Consider the following 12,813-nt stretch of genomic DNA (forward strand, 5'->3'; position numbering starts at 1 on the left):
TATAAAAGTTTTTTTTCCACTAATTTGTTTTCATATTTAAGTTGTTTGGATGAAAGGGTTGCACGACATAACAACGACCCATAGGACTTACAGGGAAACATCCGACGATTACAATAGACTAACCCTGAAAAGGGCTACCGAGGACGACGTCGGTACTTATTGCATTTTGGCTAGGAATCGTTTTGGCACTGACAGAGCCTTTTTCACTGTTCGTTTGCGACACAGGGCGCGATCTGTGACCCCAACCAAGGAAACAACTCAATCAATCCTCACCGATATTCCAAGCTTCCAGGAGAGAAAATACTTCACTGGTGAGTGAGCGTTTTCATTGTTAAACCGCGCGCATTTCTCCAACTTTCCTCAACGAAATCAAGCAAATGCCAAAAATCTCGCCGCCTACAAGCTAAATTTAAACAGTTTACTAATAAGCTCTTGCCTAGCATTGCATACATTTCCACGATAAGTTAAAGTAACAAACATGCGAGTTATCGATTGGTGCGACAAAGATTCTCCTCCTGAGGAGCTTTCTTTAACTACGTTAAGAAAAAAATGGAGCGGGAGAGACTGTCTCATTTCAGAATTTCTCAATTATTTAGTCGAGTATCAAGGTATGGAGTTTGGTTGCTTTGAATGATTTTATTTCAAAATGAAAATATTGCAGTGAATGTAAATAAACAACCAGATTCGAAAATAAACTCACGCTGAAATTTGCACAGTTACATAATGGTTCAAATTAAACTCTCTCTAAACATGTGAAATGAGTGTCATTGAAATGCACTTGCTTTCCAATTATCATACTAACTGATCCATTAATCTTCGACACCACATTGAATTAATTCACCATGACAGATATTTTGCTAATTTTAGGCCAAGTAAGGATTATATTAAAATTATATACACATACGCCTACTCCAGCAACATAAAAAAGAGAATATATGGATATGGTTTTAATCACTGTCATGTTTATTATTATAGCCTATATTTTTTACTAAAAAAAAAGTACATTTAGAATTATAATAAATGGTACTGTTTTTGACTAATTAGTGAAACAACATTGCAATTTACATGCACATTTTTATTTGTTTAGTAATAATTAGCACCACAAACATTGTACTTGTCACTTAATCGCACCTGTCTTGTAATTTCTACTTTGTATTAAAACGAAATTGCCAAATTGTTACAGTTATAAAGCTTTTATTCCAATCATTAATCAAACACTCGCTTAAATAATAGCTGTTTACTATTGATTGATTTATTACCTGCCTTTTGATAAAATCTCGAATTTATTTCACTTAAAGTTTAGAACATTCCCAAAATAAAAATAAGGTCATCGTTGCTAAATTGAAATATCAAAACATGGCATTTAGGATCAACTGCAGTATCATAAATCATTTGCTATAAGGTGTAAAAATATTATTTATTATTTTAATTGTATATTTACTCGAATTAGGAGTATAGTTTATAAAATGTGTCGAGTTAAAATATAAATGTCTTGTAGGTATATTTTTGACAATTTTTAGAAAAAAGATATTGATTTGATTACTAAATTAGAATTAATATCAAAAATACATACAAACCGTTTCTTTTTCTCGGTTCAGTTGTGTTTTATTTAATAAATAATATTTTTAAATTTTTATTAGTTGATTGTTAATTTGTTTTTTGTTAATTGTTAATATCATTTAATACTTGATTTTTTTAATAATTACCTGTTTTATTATAGTTCTACAAATAAATTCAGAAATTCGTCGATAACTAGCTATTTAAGCTCCACCTGCTCATATTACAAATAACATTTATATTAAAAATAAAAGTAAAATTATTGAATTATTGTAAATTAAAATTGTGTTGGTATATTATTTTTTGGAAACATTTCCTATATTTTATTTGATTAATCACAACAAAACATGTTTTTATCCGCAAACGTCAAAAAAGTGATTACCATTATAACTGAATGTCAGAAGTAAAAGTTTTATCTTTCAGTCAATGAGTAAAATTTTTTTGCGCTTAAGCGTTTCTACTTTTATAATAACATTTTACTATGTTGGTGTTGCTCCTTACTCTCAATCTGAATACGTCTGCGGATAAAATAGTATATGCTATTCGAAGTAAAAGTGAGTTCATGTGGCTCAGTTGACTTATTTGCCTCACTACGTTCGGTGAAATAAACGTTCATCTTTGCCACATAAAATATCAGTTTTACTTCTAATAACATAATATGGTTATTATATTAATGGAAAACCTATTTCACTAATTATTTTTCAAAATTATTTATTAAATATCTTTTAATGTTGTTAAAAACACACATAAACGGTTTTTTTTAAAAAAGAAAACTATTAATTTGTTTATTTCAAACCCCTGAAGACTTAAATGTTGTTTCTTTCTACCTTTTATAACTAAAAGAGTTAGTTTGACAATTAAATATTTAATCAAAATATTTCTGAAATACATATTCCTTATCTAAAAAATAAAGTTGAGTTTAGATTAGCAACAACACTATTTATAGTTCATTAAATAAATTAAGATTAAGAGAATACAAAATAGAATACAAAGAATTAAAAATAAGAGAACTGCGCTTATCTCAAAAAGTTCAAACATCTAACAAAAAAAGTAAAAATTTGCATTTTTATGGCTTTTATAGTTTCTTGGAAGAAATTGTTGGTCTAGATTACACATTATTATAACTCCATTAAAATAACAATACAAATAAACCTATCAACCTACTTCCATATTTGCTCAGCTATTAATAATAAATAAAGGAATCAGAGCTCAACCATTAATGTGTATAGTGAAATCATCACAATTTTTCAATTATATTAAATTTTTATTTGTACCAAAAATTTTCGTTTGTAGACGTTCCAGGCCCTATCACTGGTGAACCCGTGGTTGTTGACACCGGCCGCAACTGGATCTCGCTTTCCTGGGGCAAACCGGAACACCGAGGAGCAGCCCCCGTAATAGCGTACAAAATTGAAGCTTGGCTTCGGGGCGGTGAAGAGGCAAGATGGACCGACCTCGGAGTTTCTCCACTCAATAGCTTCGATGCGTTCAATTTAAAACCCGACGGTGAATACCAATTCCGAATAACACCCAGAAACAGGTATGGATGGGGAGAGAGCGTCCAAAGTGGCTCAATCGTAATTGGAAGAACAGTAAACTTACCCGAATTTATAAGAATTTTACCCGGCCAATTGAAAGTTTTATTGGGTTCAGACGTTTCACTGGAATGCGAAGTGAGTGGTTCACTTATTTATAAAATTTTAATTTTATAAGAAAATATTCAGGTCAGGGAAGATCCGTCGCTGGTAATACGGTGGTTCCGGGATGCCAGCGAGGTATTCCCCGAGGATGATGAGAGATACCAAATCGGATACAAGAACGGAATTTGTACATTGTCGATAAGTCGGATTAATGAAAATGATGAAGGGAGATTTATGTGTGAAGCTACAAATAAAGCTGGCAGGGTTTCAACATTTGCGAGAGTTTTTACTGTTAGTGATCCAAAAATTTTATCGGCTGATAAAAATTTGAAATTGTAAGTGCTGAAGTATAAAATTAGAAAACCGGGATGCGAAAAATATGATCTTTACAGGAGAATAAATGATTATGATAAGGTCACTTCTTTGCCTCCACAATTTACCATGAGGTTGAGAGATCGAAGAGTGCAAGTTTCATATCCAGTGCGTCTCACTTGCCAAATCGCTGGCTGTCCAGAACCAAGAATAAAATGGTACAAAGATGACGTAGAAATAAAACAAGACGGTATTTTCACCATCGGATCAAAATTAAAGTAAAAATAACTCAAATGATTCTAGCGCGTTTCCAATTCTCGTCCGAAGACCATTTCCACACACTCGAAATTGCCAAAACAGTCTTGGAAGATTCAGGAATTTACTGTGCAGTGGCTCGCAATAACCACGGATCGGTTTCATGCAGATGCAATTTAGTGGTAGACAAAGGTATTCGCGCTTATATTTCTCCACAGTTCCAAAACCAGCTGGAACCATCAACTAGTGAAATAAAAGAAGGGAAAGAATTGCGTTTAACCGGTAAAGTTCAAGCCTACCCGGCAGTAGGAGTCAACTGGTACAAAAACGGGGTAATTAAATGAGGTAATTTGAAATAAATGATTACAATGCTGACTTTCAGGTTCGTTTGAGACCTTCGAGGAAGTCTATAATGACTCTATCATACGATGGAAGAGTGGCACTCACTGTTACCTCGATAAATAAGAGAGATGCAGGTGTTTACACTTGCGTTGCCGCCAATGAAGTTGGACAAGCCGAAAGTAGCGCTACTGTTGAAGTTGTGGAAGTTACAGCAGATGTAGATGCTGATGCTGCTGTGGCAAAAATACCTCCTCTAGGAAAAGACGTTCCGTAAGTTCTTATGGGAAAATAAATACATTTTATTAAATCTAAGGCTAAAGAAATGTTCTGGAATGAATTAAAAGCAAATGAAGTAATGAAGGTGAACTGAAACCACTCCTTTTAATCATATTCTTCACGCGTCTTTGATCATTTCTTATCACATAAAGATATGCTTAGAATTTCTATTGCAAGTTGAGCAAAAACGATAATCCAACTCAAAGCTAAAAAAAAATAAAACAATGAAACATTTGAGGGCATTAGTATACATAATATATAACACCTAATAATTACTCAGGACCAATCGAACATACTGAAAAATAACAAACATCAAAAGGACAAGCAAACAGACTTTCAATTAATATGCAGAAATTGTTTTCCGTTTCCCTACTATTTTTCTGTAACTTATTAAAATTTTCAAACTTCTATTAAATATTTATCTTAATAGAATCAATTTACTCGTATGCTATTACCATTTTAATAAAATTGTAGCAAAATTTTGGCTAAAATATTTTTTGTTTACTTTTTTCTTAAACTGTCACATTTTTGTTAAAAAAATAATTGTAGTTATACAATTTATATGATTTCATTTTTGATTGCCATTGAGTATGTTGTATGTTGCTATTGCACAAAGTTTCTGAATCTGGTTACTCTAGATTTAACAATCACCCCATTTTTAATAAAGCGGTATCTATTAAAATTTATATCAAAACACTGGATTGGTTCCAAGTTTGTAAACAGTTTAAAACTACGGTTTAAAATGACGGTAAAATTTGATGACAGGTGTAGTAAGTAAATATATTTCAACTGTTGAGTGTTTACAGGTACTCAAAGGAGCCCAAATTTTTGAAGAAACCTAGATCCTCGGAGGCTTATGAAGGCGATAACATCGTGATTTTATGCGAAGTCATTGGTGATCCCAAACCCGAAGTCGTATGGCTCAGGGACTTCTTGAAGGTAAGCTCATATTTCACACTGATAAGTATCTATTACATAAAGTGAAAATATTTTATTGTCCCACAGCGAAATAAATAATATACGTTATTAAGCTCACGGTGCCTGAACACTTGACAAATAGTCGTACTAACAACCTTATCTCTTTGATGTTGCTACTATAAGAAGCGTATTTAAATTTATCAATTTTTTAAACATAGATTTAGATAATTTAGTCACTTTATTATTGATAAATTAATTAAGGATCTTAAAAAATTATCAATGATAAGTGCGTTGTGTTATATGCTGGAATGCAGTAATTCCAATATTTCATCATTATGAGTACGGACATGAATTTCCATATATGTCTGAAATGCAGTTTACACAATAAGGCTTGACATGACTCATTATTTAGTTGACGTTTAATCGAGAGACAAAATAAAAAAATACACAAAGAACAAACATCTTACTTTAGAATGATGAGCCATCTGGTGGCATCTTAACAAAACATTTGACTAGAACTAAAAGAAACTACAACTAAAACATAGAAAAAACTATGTAGTTCAACCAACATTTTCTTTATCAGGTAGCAAACTATTGATCAGAACTTTCCCGGAAAATACAATATTCAAAAGACTGAAAGATTACTACCTACATAGGAGTCTAAAAAATATTGATACGCCACTGGATGTGAGATAATAAATCAATCCAAGTAAATCATATCTATAATAGAAGACAATTCCGATATATTCGTTTGCTTATTATATGTTAATTTATTAAAGCTCATACACCTAATAATTTATGTCACCTGTAGACTACTAAAGAACCGAGCCTAACCTATTATCATCTTATTAATAGTAATACGATTTCTATTGCTGCCAACACAATTCCTTTCAACTCAACAAAGAATCAATTCAGTTTACGTATTATTTACTTACAAGTCACGTAAGAACCAAAGGCTTTGGAGAAGTACAAAACACTGATATAAATACAATACGATAGAGTTATGCCAAGTCCTGACCTTATATAGTACTTACCGGTATCATTCCGATCAAGAAAAGATGCACTCAACGATTCTAACTTGATGTTAACCGATGTTGTTCTTTTCTTTTATGATTCATAAAATTAAAATGATTTCACACACATTAAAAACCATGTTTAATGGGCAATATTTAGCACTAATGGACTCTTCTTCACTTTAAAATTATTTACGATTTGTTCTTTTACGGTAAAGGTTTTTAAATCGTAAATTTGTCTCCACATTTTGCCTTATAGGTACAGTTCACCTACATATACTTGGTGCCACTAAAAATACAACACATATCCTTTTATACACCCGGTGCGGTGATTCAAAAGGATCGAAGATATGCTTGTATTTTTTCGCTGCCTGATTTTTAAACTATATCCTAAATTAAAATTAAAATAGTACAAAAAATGGACAACGCTGTAGCAGATTTTTGATAAATGTCATTGCAGACTTTCCCCTTCAGAAAATCTTAAAAGTTGATTAGGTTTTTCTATGTTTTACTTGTTACTTTTTAATAGTTTATCTATTATTAAATTAAAATTTAAAAAATATTACTCACCGCTGACGAGACTATATGCATTTTATTTTTTTTTAATTGTGATTTTTATTCTAGGCATTGAAAAAAAAGGTTTTTGTATTTATTTCTGTTTTACGCTGTACATGCGTATAAATGTAGGTAAATTCTGCTGATAAAACCTTGAAAAACAAAGTTTTTTAACAGTGTATCAGTTAGATTATTTAGGGAACTCTCAAAATTTATGATTTCTAAGTTTGGAAATTTGATACAAATCATAGTCTGCAAACGAATGTTCTCATGTAGCAGTTTCAGTGTCAGTGGGTATATTACCTTATATTTTAGGACTATGGCGTTTGACACATTTTAAGACGTAGTCTCTATACTCTATGATATGTATGTTTTCTGTGTACCGACCAATTAGTATTATTTAACTTGTTCCTGGAGATTTTTAAATTAAATAAGTCACAGATAAAGAACATTTACCACTTTAAATGTTCAGTCGTTGTAAAATTATTCAAGAATATTTGTTGTAACAATGCAGTATTGCTTACAATGAAAGCTTTATGGCGAATGAGAATCTAGATAAAAACATTAATTCTCTTTGTGTTGACATATCAATATTATTAACTAATTTTTTAACGATGCAATGATTGAATATCTTTAGAATTATTAATTTGTAGTAATACTTTCATTTGTTTTGTAATCCTATTGTTACCAAAAGCTGTTTTGAAATAGGTATTTAGGTGTATCTATATAATTTTATAAACTAAGTATGTACTAAAATACTGAATTCGAAGTTTATGTTCTCATGTACGTGTTTAATACTATTAAGTTGGTTAATTAATATTGAAACATTAGTAAATAGTGATAAAATTAGCTCTTTTAATTGCATTAATAATTAACAAATAATTGAATTAATGATATAAATAATATATTGCACGGAAATTCTCTTTTATTTTGTTTTAGTGAATCGTAAAATGGAAGTTCGTACGCTTACAGGTATAGATAATAAATTAATAATATAAAAAAGTGTTTATGACCAATAATACAGTTAAAGATGTATTCTCTACTTTTTGCATTCTATTAATAATAATATGTATTGTACTTACTGATTAGTGAGATATCGATATCAGTTCCTTGCTACTAAAATAAGTGAAATATACGCACTCTCGTGGAGCTCTTTTTTATTATAAGCACCAAATATAGTGCCTACCGGATTAATTAAATTTATTGTTGTCAAATAAGAATGCCATTAATTTTTGAAACGTTAATAATATCAAATACCTACGCTAACAGAATAAAATCCAGGCTGTCCCAACTAAAATTTGCACCTCTTAAAATCTCCAATTTGTCCAAATTTGGAAAAAATGGTGAAACAGATCAATTTTAACTTAAATTTTGTTTTAGTTTCAAAATTCTTTCTGCATCCCTCTATGGTCTAAAACCACCTCTTCAAAAAATTTAAATTGCAAGAGGGGTCGAGTGATACATTATTTTGAAGATGTTTTTATTGTCTATGCATTCATATTTTTTTCAAGAATTATTTTTTAAAAAGACTATGAACCATTTAAAAAATTACAGGTTTTTATTTTTAACTTAGTTACGACAATACAATAATAATTTATGAAATCAATTAGAAACTGTGAAAAAATGATAATTTTACCAATATTAACTTGTTCATAATTTGAACGAGAGTATTCCGGAAAGCAGCTTTAAAATGATGTGTAGCTTGACCTCTCTTAAATTTAATTTTTTTCAAGGGGTGTAGCTTTGGGCGCTACAGGGATGCACAATTAACGTTAAAACTAAGATAAAATTTGCTCTCCTTTTAAGTTAAAATTGACCTATTTCAGCATTTCCAAACTTGGACGAAACCGGAGATTTTAAGGGGTGCAAATTTTAGGGACATATTAAACTATATTATAACAGCACTTTAAAGTGTAAACTAATTATAGTTTCAAGCGAGTGTTAGAAGGTGTACTACTTTTAAATTAAGTAATTATGTATTATAAGAACCAGTTTACAAAAACTAGCAGACACTATAGAGATCGCTATCAAAGATGCTTTTCTTCCACAGATAAATATTTTATCGACAATTAAAGCCGGTTAAGAATTGGGCCACTAAATGTTTTCCCGAGAATATATTATCTTCAATTTTGCAATTTTCTATAAAAAATAAAAAACCAGCACAATGTGAACACTGAAAGTAACTGACTTAATTTCCAAAAAAAGATAATTGCGGTCCAAGCAATCGTACCGACAATGGAATATTTACTTGACAGATTTAAAGTGATTTTTAGGAATGAAATTGTAGCCATAAAATCAGGACTTAACCGACGCATTGACCAATAAAAATACTTGTAACAGTGTTGTCATCTTGCCAATTTAATGGATACTCTGTGCAACCACTTTTTACACATGTCTTGTTCTCTTGTTTGTCAATTTTTTCATGAGCAAACTTTCGATATAATTGTCAACCCAAACGATGGGTAATAACATGGGGATTAATTTATGGTCGAGAATTTGATGGTTTATGGTAATTTTATAGTGTGAAATTACAACAATTTAGACCTGTAAATGGCACGATAAATTTCAGATTAAACATAGGTACAATGTAGCTGAATTTTCGTACTTGGTGCCATTTATTGTTCTACTTTCAGTGGTTATTTTGCAATGTCTAAATTTTTGCAATTACTAAAAATAGAACTGAAATGTTCGCTTTTGTTCTGTTAAATATTACAGTAAAAGAAATGTTACATTATGCAAACATCATAGATCATATGGATGATTGCAAAATACAAGTCGTGCCAACTTCAACTTTTATTTAAATGAATTTTTTATTGCTCCTTGGGAGCAGAATAACAAATCATCGTTTTGTTGCATTAGCTATGTGGGTAGTAATAATAACATTAATGACAAATGACGAATCATAAATTAATAAAATGTCTGGCCACGAAGATTTATAAAAATAGCCACAATAAAAACAAGATCAGTGATAAATCCTGCAAGGCCGTCGTGAGTCAGAGTTGTAGGATTCTCCTACAGCAAGGATATGTGGGCATAACAAGAAATACGTAGGTTCCATAAACAAACAACAAAAATGCGTTAACCTGGGTCAGTGTTGTTTGGAAAGTTTGACAATTACTTGTGGGACATGTGACATCCCAATTAGTGGTTGGTTGAAAGTGTGAAAGGTGTTTTTGTAAAGTTTGTTCAAAAATACCTTTAAAGTTTAAATGGGCAGCTCGAGAATTGCGTTCGACCTTCATGACGGCCGTTGAAAACGAGCGCCACGTCTCATTCTATTGCAATAATCCAAACCAGCTGTAAAATCGTTTATCTTAGCGGTACTATCACATAGAATCTTTCTATCTTTATCCACACGTACAATTTTTACAGGTGAAATAAAAACCGACATACGGGTATAATATTAATAGCATCCGCTTGATCACGATCACTAAGTTTCTCCAATATTTACCTGCCATAAGTTTAAATAAAGCTCTGAAACGCTGATATTTTCATAATTACGGACGTGGCGACCACTTTGTTTCGTTGCATTTCACAAAAATTTATTAATGCCGGTGTTTCGAAGCGTTAAACCCTGTGGATGATTCAATAGCACAATTTTTCTGTCCTTGTTTATCGCATCAATAAATTTCGCTCTCTCTCTTTCGAGCACAGTAGGGTTTAACATTTATTATAGTATTATTATGCAAAACGCCAATTTAAATAGCAAAATTAATTATCGGTGCAATAAATAAGTGGCTATAAAAACGCCTTCAGCGGGACCGCGCACAATCTTTGCCTCATAAATATGGAAAAAGAACCACCGACACCGGCGCAATCGCAGCGAATTATTTTCTAAGGGGCGTTAGATAGGTGGCAGAAAAAATTAACATTGCGTTTTATAAAATAATTTCACAATCTCATGTTGGTATCATGGGGAGTACCCTCATACGCATTAGAAAGTGACTTAATTCAAAATGAATTGCTTAAGTTGGGAACACCCCTTTTGACGACTACAACTAATTACAGTATAAAATTTAACTAGGTACAAAGAATGAAACAGTATATTATACAGAGTAGTTCAAATTCGCACCCCAAAGAAAAATGCCAAGTAAGATAAGATACCAGGTACCAGGAACGTGGAAAAAATGTTTAAAAAATTATATCTGTTAAAGAAAATAAGATACCAGAAACATGCCAAAAAATGCTTAAAAAATTCTGTCTGTAAAAGAATTTTGACATTTATATTTTCATATTTAATTTTTTGTCTATTTATTGTTACCGACGATCTTATATGTTTTTTTTTTTTATAATTATTCGGTAAAGGTTCAGAAACTTTGCTAATAAAAGCCACAAATAACGTTAAACATAGTTACAATTCAGGATATAGCTTCTTTGTTTTCCCTTCTATAATAGCCTGTAGCAAAACAAATGTAAATGTATTTTTCCTTGAGAAATAAATAGTTAAAGAGCAAAATTTAAACCTTCCTAATTTCGAAATTCTTAGATAGAATTTTTTTAACATTTTTTCCATGTTGCTAGTATCTTATCTAGGGAGTAAAACGATGCTCGAAAAAATGCATAAACAGAACTTTTCCGTTTGAAGAAGTTTCTTCTAAAAATAATCACTTGAATAAAAACACATTTTGACATTATTTTATCCAAATAATTTTCTAAAAAGAGGTAATAGTTTAGTTAAAAAATATTCGTTTGTAACCAATACAAGTGATAAGATATCAGTCAAAAAATTTTGAACACACAAATTCTTCTGAAAAAAACTACAAGATCCTATTTCTATTTCGGAAAACTTGATTCAAATAATTTTAAATTTACAAAAACAACTTAGACAATTCAATAGACATAATATGTAATTGTACTTTAAATCTTTGAGTGTAGGTTATTCAAAAAATACTAATAACAGGGATTATTAATAATTCATAGCACAAAATTTTCATCATTAAATCCAAATTCAATTATAATTATGTTGACGTAATCAATGGCTAAAAATATCTTGGAAAACATTATTAACTTCTATTAAAATACGATTATATAAAAATTTCTACATCAACTCATATCTATTCGTATTTTGACCAAATTGAAATTAGGTATCAATACCGATTTAGCATTGTGTTTATTTGCAATAGGAAATTAGGAAAAGTGTGGTAAAAATCATTCAAATCATTCACTACAATCACTCACTTGGCATTCATACAGCTTATTAATTTACTCATTTACGTCAAAGGCCATAAAATTATACTAATGGTGACGTCGTAGAAGAATTTTTAAAACGCCACTCAATGAAACATTTACGGTTTACTTTATTTTTATTGCCGAAATCATAAAATGTATAAGTTCTTTGCAACTCGCTACATTTATGAGAGCACCATGACGCGTTTTCCACATATTTGGTAATCTGTGCAAACTCAGTTTACCCAAAATTACCATGTCTTTTCATCAAGATCATATCTATAAAATAAACATACACAAAAAAGGAAACTAAATAAAAATGTTCGCAACCCAGACATAATAAATTATCGCCAATTAATTTATAAGTTTCTATAAACAACGATCAAAATGCCATAATTATTAGCGATATAAAACGGATTGTAAAATGAAATAATGTTTCTTTCTACGCTATTTGTCCGACCTTGTTAAACATTTATTGCATTTACGTACACCATTGATCTCATTGCTCAAATGCGAAAGTTTTCCGTTATTATGGAAATCCGTCTTCGAATCGTTACCGTAAAATTTGATGTTTCAATTCTATTAAATTTTATTTCCAGCCTGATTATTATAAAGATGCATCTCATTTTCTTCGTATTGGTGACGGTCCTGAATATCGACTCGAAATACCTAATGCTAAGTTAGATTTCACCGGAACTTACACAGTTTATGCCAAGAATTGTTACGGGGATGCTAAAGCCATCATTTCCTTACAAATCAAAGTCAAAGGTAGGGATTTG

The 12,813-nt window shown here is 30.9% G+C and overlaps 1 protein-coding gene across 2 annotated transcripts in view; it reads left to right on the top strand.

Annotated features, from left to right (window-relative positions):
• Positions 1–12,813, top strand: part of LOC123015027 (titin-like) — a 65,016-nt gene that overhangs the window by 38,816 nt on the left and 13,387 nt on the right. For both annotated transcript variants that reach the window (XM_044414440.1, XM_044414441.1), the window contains exons 12-19: positions 42–311; positions 2,851–3,230; positions 3,282–3,532; positions 3,590–3,759; positions 3,813–4,096; positions 4,147–4,376; positions 5,189–5,321; positions 12,634–12,802. In XM_044414440.1, coding sequence (XP_044270375.1) covers positions 42–311; positions 2,851–3,230; positions 3,282–3,532; positions 3,590–3,759; positions 3,813–4,096; positions 4,147–4,376; positions 5,189–5,321; positions 12,634–12,802 — 1,887 coding nt within the window. The remainder of the gene's footprint in view (positions 1–41; positions 312–2,850; positions 3,231–3,281; positions 3,533–3,589; positions 3,760–3,812; positions 4,097–4,146; positions 4,377–5,188; positions 5,322–12,633; positions 12,803–12,813) is intronic.

The sequence above is a fragment of the Tribolium madens genome, unplaced genomic scaffold (genome assembly GCF_015345945.1).
Source record: "Tribolium madens isolate multiple individuals breed KSU strain unplaced genomic scaffold, Tmad_KSU_1.1 Scaffold_97;HRSCAF=244;Tcas5.2_LG3a, whole genome shotgun sequence".
Lineage (NCBI taxonomy): Eukaryota > Metazoa > Arthropoda > Insecta > Coleoptera > Tenebrionidae > Tribolium > Tribolium madens.